The sequence below is a fragment of the Silurus aristotelis genome (assembly GCF_946808225.1).
Source record: "Silurus aristotelis genome assembly, chromosome: 4".
NCBI classification, from domain to species: domain Eukaryota; kingdom Metazoa; phylum Chordata; class Actinopteri; order Siluriformes; family Siluridae; genus Silurus; species Silurus aristotelis.
In genome coordinates, this window is record NC_139577.1 from 7,823,892 (window position 1) to 7,842,606 (window position 18,715).

At 40.3% G+C, this 18,715-nt stretch overlaps 2 protein-coding genes and 1 long non-coding RNA gene across 3 annotated transcripts in view; 2 read left to right on the forward strand and 1 right to left on the reverse strand.

The window, feature by feature from the left end:
• Positions 1 to 7,100, forward strand: part of utp25 (UTP25 small subunit processor component) — an 86,713-nt gene extending 79,613 nt beyond the window's left edge. Inside the window, exon 14 of the transcript XR_014533251.1 lies at positions 7,091 to 7,100. The gene's annotated coding sequence lies outside the window, so the exon portion shown is untranslated. The remainder of the gene's footprint in view (positions 1 to 7,090) is intronic.
• The window catches only part of LOC310725156, a 278,325-nt gene that overhangs the window by 229,071 nt on the left and 30,539 nt on the right, over positions 1 to 18,715 (reverse strand). The gene's annotated exons all lie outside the window — the stretch shown is intronic.
• prkcha (protein kinase C, eta, a) overlaps positions 4,425 to 18,715 on the forward strand; it is a 23,792-nt gene continuing 9,501 nt past the window's right edge. Inside the window, exons 1-2 of the mRNA XM_083539791.1 lie at positions 4,425 to 5,180; positions 15,345 to 15,408. Coding sequence (XP_083395917.1) covers positions 4,800 to 5,180; positions 15,345 to 15,408 — 445 coding nt within the window. The 5' untranslated portion in view covers positions 4,425 to 4,799. The remainder of the gene's footprint in view (positions 5,181 to 15,344; positions 15,409 to 18,715) is intronic.

An 18,715-nucleotide genomic window follows, 5' to 3' on the forward strand; every position in this document is an offset into this window, starting at 1 on the left:
ATTGGGGGGTTTGATGGTGGTGTAATGTATTGGAGGGTTTGATAATGGTGTAATGTATTGGAGTGTTTAATGGTGGTGTAATTTATTGTGGGTTTAATGGTGGTGTATTGAATTTGAGGGTTTGATGGTGGTGTAATGTATTGGGGGGGGGGTGATGGTGGTGTAATGTTTTGGGGGTGGTTTGATGGTGGTGTAATTTATTGGGGGTGGTTTGATGGTGGTGTAATGTTTTGGGGGGTTGATGGTGGTGTAATGTATTGGGGGGTTTAATGGTGGAATAATGTATTGGGGGGTTTATTGGTGGTGTAATGCATTAGGGGGTTTGATGGTGGTGTAATATACTGGGGGTTTGATGGTGATGTAATGTATTGGGGGTTTGATGGTGGTGTAATGTATTGGGGGGTTTGATAATGGTGTATAGTATTGTGGGGTTTAATGGTGGTGTAATGTATTGGGGGGTTTAATGGTGGTGTAATGCATTAGGGGGTTTGACGGTGGTGTAATATATTAGGGGTTTGATGGTGGAGTAATTTATTGAGGGTGGTTTGATGGTAATGTAATGCATTGGGGGTTTGATGGTGGTGTAATTTATTGAGGGTGGTTTGATGGTGGTGTAATGTATTGGGGATTTGATGGTGGAGTAATTTATTGGGGTGGTTTGATGGTGGAGTAATTTATTGGGGGTGGTTTAAAGGTGGAGTAATTTATTGGGGGTGGTTTGATGGTGGTGTAATTTTTTGGGGGGTTGATGGTAGTGTAATGTTTTGGGGTGGTTTGATGGTGGTGTAATGAATAAGAGGGTTTGATTGTGGTGTAATGTATTGGGAGGTTTGATGGCAGTGTAATGTATTGGGGGTTTGATGGTTGTGTAATGTATTGGGGGGTTTGATGGCAGTGTAATGTATTGGGGGTTTGATGGTGGTGTAATGTATTGGGGGGTTTGATAATGGTGTAATGTATTGGGGAGTTTAAGGGTGGTGTAATGTATTGGGGGGTTTAATGGTGGTGTAATTTATTGATGGTGGTTTGATGGTGGTGTAATGAATTGGGGGTTTGATGGTGGTGTAATGTATTGGGTGGTTTGATAATGGTGTAATGTATTGGGGGGTTTAATGGTGGTGTAATGTATTGGGGGGTTTAATGGTGGTGTAATGATTTAAAGGGTTTGATTGTGGTGTAATGTATTGGAGGGTTTGATGGTGGTGTAATGTATTGGGTGGTTTGATATCAGTGTAATGTATTGGGGGTTTAATGGTGGTGTAATGTATTGGGGGGTTTGATAATGGTGTAAAGTATTGGGGGGTTTAAGGGTGGTGTAATGTATTGGGGGGGGGGGTTAATGGTGGTGTAATTTATTGAGGGTGGTTTGATGGTGGTGTAATGAATTGGGGGTGTGATGGTGGTGTAATGTATTGGGTGGTTTGATAATGGTGTAATGTATTGTGGGGTTTAATGGTGGTGTAATGTATTGGGGGGTTTAATAGTGGTGTAATGAATTAGAGGGTTTGATTGTGGTGTAATGTATTGCGGGGTTTGATGGTGGTGTAATGTATTGGGGGGTTTGATGGCAGTGTAATGTATTGGGGGTTTGATGGTTGTGTAATGTATTGGGGGGTTTGATGGCAGTGTAATGTATTGGGGGGTTTAAGGGTGGTGTAAAGTATTGGGGGGTTTAATGGTGGTGTAATTTATTGAGGGTGCTTTAATGGTGGTGTAATGAATTGGGGGTTTGATGGTGGTGTAATGTATTGGGTGGTTTGATAATGGTGTAATGTATTGGGGGGTTTATTGGTGGTGTAATGTATTGGGGGGTTTAATGGTGGTGTAATGAATTAGAGGGTTTGATGGTGGTGTAATGTATTGGGGGTTTGATGGTGGAGTAATTCATTAAGAGTGGTTTGATGGTGGTGTAATGAATTGGGGGTTTAATGGTGGTGTAATGAATTAGAGGGTTTGATAGTGGTGTAATGTATTGGGGGTTTGCTGGTGGAGTAATTTATTGAGGGTGGTTTGATGGTGGAGTAATTTATGTTATTTGTTATTATGTTATTTATGTTAGTGTTATATGTAGGAAATTGAGACATGGAACATGTATTTTTGACACCGTTATCAAAAGCAGCCCAGTCAGCATTGTGTGGACGAAGACATGAAGCAGGGAAGGTGAGACCAAGGGCATGTCTCAATCATCTTCCCCAGGTGTGAATAAGAATATGATGTTAAGGGTGCAATAGTGAGTTCAAGATCTTTACTTCCTGATGAAAAAAACAAGGACATGGCCATAGGACTAAGGTGTCACACCTAATCATGGAACAGGAGGAAAACACAATGAGTAAATAATTTGAGACGTAATCAAATAATCAAATGTGTGTGGTGTATGTCATTCTGATTTTCATGATTATTATGATATATTATTATTAAACAGTCAACCCCCGGAACACAGAACTCGCGGCTCTGAAAATTTGCGGGTTCTGATTTGGAACCTAACTAACAGCAAGTTGCGGATTATCTTAAAATTCGCGGGAATCCGCAGCGGAAAAGAATGTTCAAGAACATAAGGAATAACATTTTAAATTATGTTTTCATTAAAAAATAAAACATTTTTTAAACACATTATTGTATTAAAGTGACAATAATTTCTAGATGAATTCACTAAGGTACCATAGGGGCTGCGGATTTTCGGAACTCGTGGAGGGTCTTAGAACGTAACCCCCGCGAGTTCCAGGGGACCACTGTATTATGATATCTTTGTTATATCAGAAATACAATAATTCTCAGTCCACTAAAATCTCGCCCATAAAAAAAACAAACAAAAAAAAAAACACGTGATTGCTTTAGTAAAAGTAAAGCAGCATGTGACTGGTTGGAGCCAGTGCTGAAAAGGTCATCGCCATGTGTCAGCTGATTGCAATTGTTCAATTGGGTTTGCTTTTAATTTCCTGCCACACGAGGGCGCTAAAACCATCATCTTTATATCTAATACACTTTACATTACATTACAATCCCCTTTGTATCTCTTCTCCATCTTTTCTGTTTTGTCTCGGTAGTGTGAAGAACCATGAGCTGTTTTTTTTTATTTGTTTTGGGATTAATGTTGCAGTACTACAAATGTACCTGTACTCAAAGGTACGGAATTGTATTGTGTGAATTGAGACGGCGCTTTTGTTTTCACTTGTTCAGTTTGGTGTATGCAGCTCTGTTTCGTCAAAGTGTACGAATCCCTGCTGCACCCAGTCACGCAAAACCTACGGCCTGGGATCTGTCATTTTACATGTCGGTCAGTCAGATTGCAAATGATGTGGTTAGATGGTTATGCAACCTGCCATTATCTCAGGAAGTTCACTGAAGTCTGGCTCACGGCTTTACCAGTCCACCAGTCTACTGAACCATCAGTCTATACATCTGCACTCTGTGTAAAACACACACACACACACACACACACACACACACACACACACACACACACACACACACACACACACACCTCATTGTAAAACACACTGAATGCTTCCACATTTATAACAACAGCTTGTTGAAGGGACATGGCCATGTGAGGAAAATTGGACTACCTAAAACCCAAAGTGTTTCAGTACATTTTCCAACATTTACTGAAGTTTTTACCTCCTGTCCATCCAAATCTCCTTAGCCAATGAGAGTAAAGTGCTTTTAATTCACTTCCTGTTACTATCCTATGTAAACTAATCCAGTCTGAATAGAGCTTTAGAGCAGAAGCTGACATTTTGTGTAACAGGGGGGTGTATGCATCTGGCAAACCAATCCAGTGGTGATGATTTAGTAGGTTAAATACAAACCAAAAGAAATCTTACTTTTATCTATTTTGACTTATATTTGTGACATGGTTTATACTGCCTTTAGATTTAAAGTGTTTTAGTTTCCACACACCAACCCTTTCTGCATTCATTTATTTTACATTATTTATATTCATTCATGTCACACAACAGATCATTATAAATTAGTCTACATCAGGGGTCACCAACATGGTGCCCGTGGGCCTTTTCTAAAGATAGCTGTTTCCCACTTTGTTAAATCATTGTTGATTATTATTATGAGAAATCATTAACATGATCAGTGTCTTCACATAGATGAATATAATTAATTATTAATAATAACATATAATAAAAGGTAAATTGAGCAAATTTGTTTTTTCAGATCAAACTGAAAACGGTGTGTATCAAACTGGTAGCCCTTCACATTAATCGGTACCCAAGAAGTAGCTCTCAGTTTCAAAAAGGTTCGTGACCCCTGGTCTACATTGTACACACACACACACACACACACACACACGGTTTAGTGTCATGTAGAATATATTAAATGCAGCAGGTATGCCGGGAGAAAATACAAATAATAAATAGACGGGAAATAATTGATAAATAATAAATATAAACTAGATTAAAATGTTTCACATTGAAGGACTTTATTTCATTGACATTTTATTTGAGATTCAGTTTAGAAACTGTTTCATGTCTTTACACATTTATGCGCACATTAACGCGCGCGAAAGCTGAGAACTGGATACGCTGTGTGCTCTCACACTTCCTCTTTATGCTTAATCTCTTCCGCACGCGCACACACACACACACACACATACTCATAAGTAAACTCTTCCTCGTTGCAATCGGCTCGCGCTGCACCTGCTCGGTGATCAGGGGTCCACACCGGACTGCAGAACCGGGAGAAGGAGTGGGTCATGTCCACGCACCGCTAGTTTTGACCCTCGGTGTCCCTCCTTGTTCCCTCTTTTGTTTGTTTGTTTGTTTGTTTGTTTGTTTGTTGGTGCATAAATGCGCTACACTGGCTCCCTGAAGGTGCGCGTGGGCGAGGCCGTGGACCTGAAGCCCACCAGCGCGTCCACGCGCCACGCCGCCGCTTTCGGTAAACCCGGCCTGGCTCTGAACCTGACCCTGGGCGCGCCCGCGACGCTGGACCCGTACGTGGTGGTGAAGGTGGACGAGCTCGCGGTGGGACAGACGCGCTCCAAACCGCGCACCAACGCGCCCACTTACAACGAGGAGTTCAGCGCGTGCGTGAGCCGCGCCGAGAGTCTGGAGTTCGCCGTCTTCCACGAATCGCCGATCGGCTACGACGACTTCGTGGCAAACTGCACCATCCACTTCGAGGACCTGAGGAAGGGGACGAGCCCCGAGGAGACCTTCGAAGGATGGGTATGTGCGAGAGCGCGCTCCTGCGCGCGCGCGCGTGTGTGTGTGGTTTGGACCTAATGTTGCAGAACACTTTTCTATTGCATCACCGCAAAACAGCCTGAAGCACTTGATAGTGATTGTTTGGTGATTGACACACACACACACACACACACACACACACACACACACACACACACAAACAAGGATCCTCAACTGTAAAACTTCATCTCCAGCTTCAGTACCTCCAACCTTGAAAGGTCGTTATGGCTTTTTACACTTCTACATTTCCACGTAAAGGTGCATATTAAAGGTAGAAAGAATATAGGAATAAAGGAAACAAGGAAAGAGAGAGAGGAAAGGTACAGTTTTTGAAATGTTATCATAATAAAGTGTGTGTGTGTGTGTGTGTGTGTGTGGGCGCGCATATTTGTATATGCAGGAAATTTACTACAGAGCAGTTCAGTAATACTACACTGAATCGTCTGGTTTTTGTTGTTGTTTTTTTTTATCCAAACAGAGAGACTGTAACCGAAACCGAACACCATAATAACTGTAACCAATAATCCTTTCCAAACCCTCTCTGCTTCTGCCAAGACTTTCACTACTTCCACCTGTGTCATGTTTATACACACCACAATTTCACGCACAACTCCTCTTATATAGACATTAAAAAAAAAATGATTCCTTTATAGTGCACTTTCAAATCATATCTGCGGTTTCATGGACTAAAGTTGTAACCGATGTTTGTTTTACAGTGCATTTTAGGTCAACTACCTCTTTACCTTTGAAACAGACCTGACAAGACAATGACATGTCGCAATACAAAACACTGAGTCAATGAGTTAAAAAATAACACACACACTGGAGTCAAATCCATGTTTGACCATGTTCTAGTGTATGTCAGATAATTATCTCGCAAACATTTTGACATAATTGTGCACTTTTGAAAAAAAAATTTGAACACCACACACAGCAGTGCATGATGGAGTGTAGAAGACCTGCATCACACCAATCTATACTTGAGGAGCTAATTGGTTGTATCTGATTATTGGAGGGATTCATTCACAGGTTTATGGGTGGAAGGGTATGCTGTGTGTCCTCGTCTATGTCTATATGGTTACAGCTCTGACTTAAGCAGTGGCTCAGCGGTGAACGCTCTGGTTTACTGATCAGAAGGTTGTGGGTTCAAGCCCTAGCAATGCCGAGCTGCCACCCTTGAGCAAGGCTCTTAACCCTCTCTGCCCCAGTGGGTCAGTATCATGGCTGAACCTGGGCTTTTGAACAAGCTGAGATATGTGAAATAATTTTGCTCTGCTATAATGTATTTGTTACAAGTAAAAGACTCTTTTGTCTTTAACGTCTTTGTTGTTTACAGTGTTGAGGATGTTGGAGTTTTAGGATTGTAAAATTTTATATGAGGCACAGGGTCTTACACACACAAGCGCACACCCACTGTACTATTTATTGAATGTTTAGGTGGCATTTCGTATGAGCATTGTTTGTTTGTGTGTGTGTGTGTGTGTGTGTGTGTGTGTGTGTGTGTGTGTGTGTGTGTGTGTGTGTGTGCGTGTGTGCATGCTTGCGTGTCTCTGTTATCTTATTCCTCACTATCATAAATTGTTGATAAACGGCTGTATTTGCTCTATATGACTCATTATGGAACACACACACACACACAAACAGGCCCACTCGTGCACACACACAGTTTTAGCTAAACGCCTAAGTGCGTGTGTAAGAGGATTTGAGTAAAAAATAGAGCTGTGATATCTATGAAACAATCAGCAATTACAGAGGATTCACACTTCATCCCTTCATCCCTTGTTTTCCAGCCAGAGCTTCTGATTGGTGTTGTTGAAGGTGTCTGAAGGTCCAAATGATATTCTCACTCAGGGCTGGCGATGTTATATTGTGATATAATTATTACAATTCAGTTAAAAATACTTACAAAAAGTCTCTGTGCATTTACAGCGTCACTGTTAATCTACATAACTGTTTTTGAATGCATGTTTATAGTTTTGTAAAGTTGGGAGAAAGTTGTACAAATAGTTGTACAAATCTGTTCAGTGTCATAATTATGGTATTTGTCTCCTTTTATCTCATAACTTTAGATTCAGTACCACATTTAAAGCAAGATGTTTCAGCAGGGAAGATATCAAAACAGAGTTACACACCCATTTTTGCTTAGGCCATTTTGCTTAGGCGTGCGTGTGTTTGTGTGTGTGTGTGCGCGTGTGTGTGTACTACCAGATAACAACTGAAATAATATAAATAGAATAAACTGAATCTGAGATTACTCTTGAACTGAAATAACCATGATCATTTATATCCATGAGGTGTGTGAACTCTACATGCAGCACATTGGTGGAATGTGTTGATCATGTCCAAATCTAGGAGGCAACATTTGGTCGCTTCATTAGCACCAGGTTTATAGGCCCTTGTGCTGCTATGAGTTTGTCCTGTGTTGACCCAGTGCAGGATGCACTGGGTCAACACAGTGCAGGATGCAGAAATGTCCTTGTGTGTGTGTGTGTTGGATATGTGGCATCTGAAGGAGAAGTAAAAGTATTTGCTGAGAGTCAAAATGAGATCGGGTTTTAAGTTATTAGGGTTCAGATAAGCAGCTTTGCTTCAAATCTTTGTGGGGGGGTTTTGTGACTCAAGTCATTCAGGTCTGTGTATTAAATTTGTATCTGTTCATTCTGTCAGTGAGTTGGAAAGCTTAGCTGCACATCTACTTCCAACTCGATCATACCTGCTGCTTTACTAACAATCACTATTATTTGTGCTGTATAACACACACACACATATAGATATATACACACACAAACACACACACAGAGTTACCTCCATTAATATTAGCACTCTCATAAAGTAAATCTTTTATTATGGCATGCACTAAAACTTAACAAGAAAAAACAAACACTCGCATAAACACCACTTGAATCTAAAGACGAATCAATCCAGAATAAAGTTGTTTTGCATTACACTGACCTGACCTCAGTTTAGTCCTTCACAGGACATCATTAATATTCAGTTCTGCTTGTGGAAAAACCCGCTGCTTCTTTCTGGAGCTTCGTAGCATTCTCCTGCTGTTTGCTGGCTGCTCAGGAATGCTTGTGACCTTCTGATAAACTCACTCTATCTCGAATAAAAGAAAGTTTTGCTCAGATCAGAGTTTAATTTGTAAATGTCCTAATGTTAATGGCATGCATCGTTTTATCTCACAGTGTCAGACATCACTCACATGCACGCTTGCGTACACACACACACACACACACACACACACACACACAGTTAGCTTCATTAATATTAGCACCCTCACTAACGGTAAATAGGACAACGTGCCAGTTACAGCGGCTATTGTTGTGGCATCTGGTTAAATTCGAATACTTTTTAAATATTATTTTTTATTCAAAATCATTGTACATTTTATTTAAAGTAAAGAATTGTCATATGTCTTTAAATGTTAAATGTGGGACTAAAACACTTGCACTAATAACTAATATCGCTTAATTAATATGTACAAAAGGCCATTTTTATAATAAACCCGCTGACTGTATGTGTTGTGTTAAATGTAAAGGTAGTACAAATGTCAGCAAGGTTGTAATATTGTGTGTGTGTGTGTGTGTGTGTGTGTGTGTGTGTGTGTGTGTGTGTGTGTGTGTGTGTGTGTGTTGGGGGTCTGACTACAGGATGTAGAGCCTGAGATCACACTGACCATATTTAGTGTTTCTGTCAACTCTGTTATTTCTGTGTCACATACACACTGTGTGTGTGTGTGTGTGTGTGTGCGCATGCAGTGTATGTGTGGGTGGTTTTTGGACAACATGTCATTTGCAGGACGTGTAAACTTGACAATACATGCGTGCACATGCACAGGAAGTCTGCTATGTTGTATGGCAACTAAAACTTGTCCTTACACTGTATGTGTATCTTTTTTTTAAAAAAATTTTATATTCTGCCATGACAATGTGCAGTCAACTGCGTGTTTGTGCTGTAGGTGTGAATTTTTTTTTTTATGTTCTACTTTGCATGACCACAACACCCTCTCACACGCACACACAATTTCTTCTGTAGGCGGTTACTTTGCCTTGTGACCATGTTTGGGTCAAGGTTCAGTAGTTGTTCAGGTTGTAGTGTGTATGTGTGATGATTTGGGAGGAAATGCTCAGGTTAGCAGGCTAGTTTATTTCCTGCAAATATGAACGAGTGATGCACAACATTATAAAACATGACACACAAAAACACACACACAACAAAAGTTTATATTATTTTTTAACACACCAAGTTCACATTTTTGTGTTCATAACATTTGTGTGTGTGTGTGTGTGTGTGTGTGTACAGTGAACCCCCGATAATTCTGGGAAAATCCGCGGATTCTCATTTGGAACCTAACTAACAGCAAATTATCTTAAAATTTGATTATCCTAAAATTAGAATCCGCAGCAGGACCGAATGTTCAGAAGCGTTAGGAATAACATTTTAAAATGTTTTTACGAACAAATTTCATAACATTTTACATCATTGTATTAAAGTGACATAATGTTTAGAGGAATTCACTGAGGTACCATAGGGGGTGCGTGGAAAATTTGCGGATTTTCGGGGATCACTGTATATACACTTATCAGGCATAACATGATGAGCACCTGCTTAATATTCTGTTGGTTCCCTTTTTGCTTCCAAAACAGATTCGTTGAGCATTAATAGCATTAACTTCTACAGCAATTTGAGCTACAGGAGCTCGTCTGTTGGGTCGGATCACACGGGCCAGCCTTCACTCCCCACATGCATCAGTGAGCCTCGGCCACCCGTGACCCTGTCACTGGTTTGCGGAAAATTCACCACTGTTCCTTTCTTGGACCACTTTTAATAGATACTGACCACTGCAGTCTGGGAACATCCCTCAAGAGCTGCAGTTTTGGAGATGCTTTGACCCAGTCGTCTAGTCATCACAATTTGGCCCTCTGATCAAATCCTTATTTAAAAAATGTTTTCTTGCTTTCTTATATATCCCACCCACTAAGCAATAATCAGTGTTATTCACGTCACTGGTCTAAATGTCATACATCATATGTGCGCGTGTGTTTGTGTGTATGTAAGTCTAAGTGAATGTATATATACATATGTTTGTGCTTGTGTGTGCGAATGTGTGTTTGTGTGTGTATGATGTAATGGTTACAAAATTATATTTAGGTCACATCATGGGAAGATGATGCTGATTCGGCTTGATGGAAAATTCACCCTAACAGATAAAGAACTGCTGTGTGTCTGTGTGTATGATGTAATGGTTAGATTATATTTAGGTCACATCATGGGATGATGATGATGATGATGCTGATTCAGCTTCATGGAAAATTCACCCTAACAGATCAAGAACTGCTGTGTTTGTGCGCATGCGTGAGTGTGTGTGTGTGTGTGTGTGTGTGTGTGTGTATGTGTGCGTATGTGTGTGAAAGAGAGAGAAAGAGGGGATTTACAAAGTCTGTACAGGGGCAAGAGTATTTTTAAAGGGTATTTTAATTGAGATAAATTAATGCTCTTTATGCTCCTATGTATATTTGCTAGCATACAGTACCCTAAAAAAAAAAATTTGAACAGTGAACAGATAAAACAACTTTGAAAACGGTGTATTTTAGCTTTAAACCCCATAAATTTGTTCTCAAAAAAACATTTATCTTGAATAAAACAAGCATATTTTCAAACTTTAGTACAAAAACAGAACCTTTTTTTAAAAAGTTTTTTAATTAATTACTTAACCAAAGATCAAAACATTATATAACCACTTTTCTTTTTTGCCACTTGTTATTATAAAAAATATTTTTTCCCTTCACTTTATTGCATAATAACCAACAGCAACCTAAAACTGTGTTTCAGTTATATCACAATTAATTTTTTTCTGTCTAGCTATTGTTCTGTCCATCCATCCATCCATCCATTTATCTACAGCATTTCTTCTGTTTCCTTTAGCAAAAATTCTTACAAATTCATCCATGTCTAAAGTATTTGTTTTGTCTTTTATAAAACATGGTGTAATGATAGGGGGTTATGTTTCTTGACAGTGTGGGGAAGGAAATTTTGAACAACATGATGTTGAAGACACCATTTGCCAGGTCTCCAGCCATGGCCGTGTGCGCTACCAGGAAGGATTAAATGAGCAGCATACATTGCCGAACGCTTTGGGTAATTAGTTAATTTTGGCTTGGATGGTGCAACGTTATTGAAATCACTAACGGCCTGAACTGGGGCTAAAACAGCCAGGTGTGCTTTGGGGCACTTGTTGAAGACTAAGTATAAGCAGTGCTTGTGGAGGGTAAACTGAAATGAGCCATAGCCTCTGATGTGCTAGCAGCAGCATCGCTATAGATACATGCAGCACTAGGCTCACTTATTAGCCTAAAAAACATAGTTGTAAAGGCAGTCGAATAAATTGTAATGCGATTTTAATTAGCTTGGGCTACGTTCACCCATTCCCACTGCTGCCGCCAGCCCTGTTTTCCGTCAATCTTGAGGGGTTCCCAGAGGTTTTAAATGTGTTTGCTGCTTTTTCTTCACTTTCCAATTCAACCCATCTCAAAACATCTCAACTGGATTTAGATTGTAAAAAAACGATGGTCTAAGTGCACACATGAAGGCATGGCATGTCACTGCAAAATGTTGTGGTGGCCATGCTGGTTAAGTGAGCCCTCGATTTTTATAACATCACCAACAGTGTCACCAGTAGTGCACCCCCACACCATCACACCTCCTCCTCCTGTTCACCCTCTGTGTCTCTAACAAGACACGGCACTTAGAACAAAACATCTCAAATTTTCACTCCTTAATTTGCTACAATGTCCATTCCTTGAGTTTCTTTGCCCAAGCAAGTCTTTTCTGCTTGTTGTTTTTCTGAAGTACTGTTTATTTTGCTGCAATACAACGATAAAGGCCTGACTCACGCAGTCTCCTCTAAACAGTGGATGTTGAAATATGTCTGCCCCTTAAACTCTGAGAAGCATTTATGGAAATCAGCAGTTTTCGAGACTGGTGATTCTAATAAAATTATCCTCTGCAGCAGAGGTAGCTCTTAGTCTTCCTTTGCTGTGATGGTCCTCATAAAAGTCAGTTTCATCTTACCGTCTTTTGCGACTGCACTTGGGGATACATTTAAAATTCTTTAACTTTTTTAGATTGACTGACCTTCATTTCTTAAACTAATGATGGATCTTTACTTAACTGAGTGTTTCTTGTAATAATAAAAATTTGTACTCTAGTTGGTGAACACTTATTGTAAGAAGAAAGAGGATCATAGGCTGACATATAAGAGAGGAGGAAGGTGCACACAGGTGGATTATGTTCTATGTAGGAGATGCAGATTGGAGACTGTAAAGTGTTGGTAGGGGACAGTGTAGCTAGACAGCATCGGATGGTGGTCTGTAGGATGGTTTTGTAGGTAAAGAAGAAGAGACAGACAGGGGCTCGGTGGTGGTGAGAAGGTGCTAGATGATTGGGTAACTACTGCAGAAGTGATCAAGGAGACCTTTAGAAAGGTACTTGGTGTGACATCTTGAAATAGAAAGAAAGAAAAGAGACGTGGTGCTGGAATAAGGAAGTGCAGGTGAGCATAAGGAGAAAGAGGTTGGCAAAACAGAATTGGGAATGACAGAGTGATGTAAAAAATAGGCAGGAGTACAAGGAGATGCGGCAGCAGGTAAAGAGGGATGTGGTTAAGGCATATAAAAAAAGCTGTATGAGAAGTTGGACACTAAGAATGAAGAAAAGGATTTGTTGGCCAGGCAGAGAGACCGAGTTGGGAAGGATATGCTGCAAGTTAAAGTAATAAAGGGATGGAGATTAAAATGTGTTGATGAGTGAGGAGAGTGTGTTGAGAAGATGGAGGGAGTATTTTGAGCATCTGATGAATGAGAGAGAATGAAATGAGAGAGAGAGAGAGAGAGAGAGAGAGAGAGAGAAGGTTGGATGGTGTGGAGATGGTGAAGCAGGAAGTGAATAGGATTAGTAAGGAGGAAGTGAGAGCAGCGATTAAGAGGACGAAGAGTGGAAAGTCAGTTGGACCAGATGATATACCGGTGTATTGTAATGGAAATGTTTAGGAGAGATGGCAGTGGAGTTTTAAAAAATATTGTTTAACAGGATTTTGGAAGTTGAGAAGATGCCTGAGGAATGGAGAAGGAGTGTGCTGGTACCGATCTTTAAGAATAAGGGAGATGTGCAGACCTGCAGTAACTACAGGGGACTTAAGTTTATGATAACTTCACACCATGAAGTTATAGGAAAGAGTAGTGGAAGCCAGGCTGAGAGAAGAGGTGACCATCTGTGAACAACAGAATGGTTTTAAGCCGAGGAAGAGCATCACAGATGTATTATTTGCTTTGAGAATGTTGATGGAGAAGTATAGAGAAGGTCAGAAGGAGTTGCATTGTGTGTTTGTGGATTTAGAGAAAGCATACGGCAGGGTGCCGAGAGAGGAATTGTGGTATTGTATGAGAAAGTCAGGTGTGTCAGAGAAGTATGTGAGGATGGTGCAGGACATGTTTGAGGACAGTGTAAGCATTAAAGTGTGCAATAGGAACAGCAGACTGGTTCAAGGTGGAGGTTGGACTGCATCAAGGATTGGCTCTGAGCCCTTTCCTGTTTGCAGTGGTGAGGGACAGGTTGACGGACGAGGTCAGACAGAAGTCTCCATGGACTATGATGTTTGTGGATGATATTGTGATTTGTGGTGAGAGTAGGGCGCAGGTTGAGAAGAGCCTGGGAAGGTGGAGGTAAGTGCTGAAGAGAAGGGGAATGAAAGACAGTAGGAGTAAGACAGAGTACATGTGTGTGTGAATGAGAGGGAGGGAAGTGGAGTGGTGCGGTTGCAGGGAAAAGAGGTGTAGAAGGTGGAGGAGTTTAGGTACCTGGGGTCAACAGTGCAAAGTAATGGAGAGTGTGTTAGGGAAGTAAAGAAAAGAGTGCAGGCAGGGTGGAGTGGGTGGAGAAGAGTGGCAGGAATGATTTGTGATAGAAGAGTGTCTGCAAGAGTGAAAGGGAAAGTTTATAGGACTGTGGTGAGACCTGCGTTGTTGTATGGTTTAAAATCAGTGGCACTGAGTAAAAGACAGGAGGTGGAGCTGGAGGTAGCAGAGCTGAAGATGTTGAGGTTTTCATTGGGAGTGACGAGGATGGACAGGATTAGAAATTAGTTTATTAGAGGGACAGCGCATGTAGGATGTTTTTGAGACAAGGTGAGGGAGGCGAGATTCAGAGGGTTTGGACATGTGTAGAGGTGGGACATGGGGTATATCGGTGCTGAGGATGGAGCCACCAGCAAGGAGGAAAAGAGGAAGACCAAGGAGGAGGTTTATGGATGTGGTGAGGGAAGACATGCAGGTAGTTGGTTTGAAAGAGTCAGATGTGGAGGACAGGGGGGATTGAGACAGATGACTCGCTGTGGCGACTACTAATGGAAGAAGACGAAAGAAGAAGAGGAAGAAGACAACTGTAGTTGTAGTAGCACTAAAAGGGCTATTGCCTTTGTACTTACCCTTTCCTCTTCACAAGACAAAATGGTCCAAAACACATTAAGAAGGCAAGAAATGTCACAAATGAACTCTTGATAAGACACACCTGTGACCTAAAACTCATTCCAGGTGACTACCTCATGAATCTGGTGAGAGATTCCCATGAGTTTGCTAAACTGGCATCAAAGTGACATGGAGCCACTTTAGACAATCTATAATGTTACAAATATTATTTTTTTAGTATTAATAAACAATGTTAAAAATAAAGAAAAACTATGTAGGAATGGTAGTGCATACACACACACACACACACACACACACACACACACAGACAGACAAACATTACCACTTTCACCACTTTGTGTTGCTTTGTTCGTTGTTCGTTTCCTGTTAACACTGATAATCAGATGTTAAGCTAAGTGTGTGTGTGAGAGAGAGAGAGAGAGAGAGAGAGAGAGAGTGCAAGAAGGGGGGTTCTTATCAGTTACAGTAATAAATATGAACTGCTCTGCACTGGATGGAGCAAAAGTGGGGGGCACAATACTTTGTATAGAGCAACAGCTGGGCATCAGATAGTAATTGTGTGTGTGTGTGTGTGCGTGTGTGCGTGTGTGTGTGCGTGTGTGCGTGTGTGTGTGTGTGTGTGTGTGTGTGTGTGTGTGTGTGTGTGTGTGTGTTTTTGCAGGTTGACCTGGAGCCTGAGGGGAAGATATATATCCAGATCACTCTAAATGGGTCATTTACTGAGGGTAAGGACCATGACTGAGAGAGAGAGACACACACACACACACACACACACACACACACACACACAAACATTTACAGAGTCAAATTATGTTACACTACTGGAGCATTCATGCATGTCTTTTGTAGAAGAAAAACTTCTTCTCGTTTTGTGTGTGTGTGTGTGTGTGTGTGTGTGTGTGTGTGTGTGTGTGTGTGTGTGTGTGTGTGTGTGTGTGTGTGTGTTTTCTCATACAGTAAAGACTCCTTTAATACATGCAAACACACACAGCCCCACATTTCCTCTAAACCCTGTGGTTAACTCTACTGGCCTAAACATTAATGAAACAACATTGTGGTCTCAATCTCTCACTCTCTACTTCTTTTTTGTTCTGTCTCTTTCTCTCTCTCTTTCTGTCGTTCAGCAGTCTTTTATCTTTCTTGTTTCTCTATCATTTTATTGCTGTCTTTTCTTGTAAGTACATTTGCACTTCTCACCAGCAGCTGGAACCAGAGTCTCATGATCAAAATTCCAACGTTAACCATTTTAGAACACCAAGAACATCGCTCTGTGTGTGTGTGTGTGTGTGTGTGTGTGTGTGTGTTGGCAGCTTTAGGTTAGAACTTGGTGTCATACACAAGTGCAGGTACATCAGGTGTTCCACAAGTTAACAAAAAGCACAATTGAAATTAGACAAGTGATTGGTCGTTCGTGAATTATTCATTAATTTTTAATGTGACTTAGAAAAACGAATCATCTCAAAGAGAAATTAGTTCATTTTGTACATGAGCAAAGCATTGCAAAATCTCCATAGGTTAGTTACAGGAAACAGAATTGAGTAGTTTACATGAGCGACTCTTCTAGTCCGAGTTGTTCGTTCTGTTACCACGTGACTCCTATAAAGGCTATGCAGTACTTTACACAGGAAACAGAATTTAATAGTTCATCTCATGAGTTCTCCGGTCAGAATCGTTCATTCTTTTGAACAACAAAATGAACTAAATGACAAAAAAAGATTTGAAGATTTAAAGAACCAAATCGCAAAAATTATCAGATTTTCCTATCACTAAATCAGACTTTGAGGTAATTGTAGCTGCAGCAGAGAGAGACAGTGGTTATCTGAGCATTTATTCTGAAATTTTGTAGGAAGGGAGAGATTTAGCCTAATGGTGGAGTTCAACCACACAAGAATGCTATTCCCCAAAATACATTCATGTGGAAATCATGCAACATGTAACACTAAGTACAATCAATATACAAATACTAAATAAACACTGGCCACTAGTAAGTGTTAATCAGTCGATGTTTGAATAAATCTAAGTCGTTGCCTCAAAAAACTGTATCAGTTTTAATCTTCATTATTGTATTCTGGTTTTTTTGGGGGGGTTTTTTGTTTGTTTTTTTCAGTTTCAGGTTTGTAAACAGTTTTGTTTTCATTTTTATTTTGCAAAAATCCTCGGTTCCTGTTAAATTTTTTGTTTTAGTATTGTTTTTTGTATTTCATATCTACTATTTGGTAAAAGCCTTCATGTTTGTAAATGTGTATTTGACAAGATACAATAACTATATTACAAAAAGTATTGGGACACCTGACTTTTACAGCTATCTGTGGTTTATAACAAACCGTTTGAGCTACACGATTGTGTAGGATGTTTTGGATGCTGTATCATGAAATTTAAACTAGAAGCCCCAAGCCTGTTCCAGCATGGCAATGTCCCTGTGCACAAAGCCGCACCCATGAAGATATGCTTTACATGGTTTGGAGTGGAAGATCTGCTATAGAGCTCTGATCAACATTCAGATTTGTGGCATTTAGCAGACGCCTTTATTCAGAGCGATGTACCAATTGGCTTTGAGTCTCTATCAATAAATAAATCAACACTGGTTAACTAGTGTACAGACTCAGGATACCATCAGCCTTATAGCTCACATTTAGACAACATAAAGACATACATCATACAGGAAGAAATTTGCTAGTTTAAGTATTTCAGGAAGCGGTAGGTCTTCACCCATCGTTTGAAGTTGTGGCAGTTACTCAGCTGTTCAGACATTTAGGGGAAGTTCATTCTATCACCTGGGTGCCAGAACAGAGAAGTCTTGATGTATGCTTAACTCTTATTCTGAGAGAAAGTGGAATCAGTCGGGCAGTTCTAGAAGATCTGAGGCAGCATGGTGCAGTGAGGAGTGATGAGAGATTCACAGTAAGAAGGTGCCGGTCTATCTTTGGCTTTGTAGGCAAGCATCAGTGTTTAGAATATGATGCGAGTGGGAGAACTTGGGCAGACTGAACACAAGTCACACAGCTGCATTTTGGATCAGTTGCAGAGGACAAATAGTGTTCAGATACTGAACAAGCACCTGAGCAGCCTGTGTGGATAAAAACGGCCAAATACTTTTGATGACGTAGAGAGGAAACCAACAAGATCGTTTTACATTAGCAACATGTAAGGAAGAGGACAGTTGGTTGTCAATGGTCACCCGAAGTTTGGGTGCAGTGACTGAAGGTGAGAGTCGTGTACCCTTCAACCGAACGCTTATTGCTCCCCATACCTCCTCAGTTCACCTACATTGGTACTTGACTTTACTGTGTCTGAATGAATATCCACAAATCTCCACAAGCACACTCCAACAGCTAGTAGAACATCTTTCCAGACGAGTGGAGCTTATTATAACAGCAAAAGGGGACTAAATGTTTGATATGTTACCAATCTTATAGGCAGGTGTCCACAAATTTTTGACCATTCGATGTAAATGTTCAAAAGATTTTTGATCTCACAAATTCTTTTAAAACATGTACCACGTTTTACTTAGTATGTTAAGGATATGGCTCCAAAAATCTGTTCGTCAAAATTGTTTGCATTTGAAAGTGGAATTTATAGCTGCAGTTTTGTTTCACTTGTTAACTGTAAATAAAAGAAAGCAACTCACTACCACGTACTAATTGTGTGTTCTGTGACTGAATCTGAAAGTGTTCTATACAGTATACATCACTGTTCTATCATTTGATCAGGCTGCATTTCGTTCCTTTGATTTTGGTTGAAATTACTAGAAAGATTGTGTTTTCACAATGTTTGCAAACAACATTTTTCAGGAACCGGGTACTGGATAATTTCCTGGTCTCATAACCGTTTTTCAGCTTTTATTGCAATGTAACTTTTTACAATCTTCTTTTATTTATTGTCTTCTGTAAGTTCTCTAGAAAGTAAAGGACCATAGAAGGTTATGATGGTGTTTCACTCTAGAAATAGTTTTACAGGAAGTTTCTGTTTTGTGTATACATTTAAACACCTTTCTGGGTTCCAAAAACAGTTTCTGTAATAGACATTCAATTC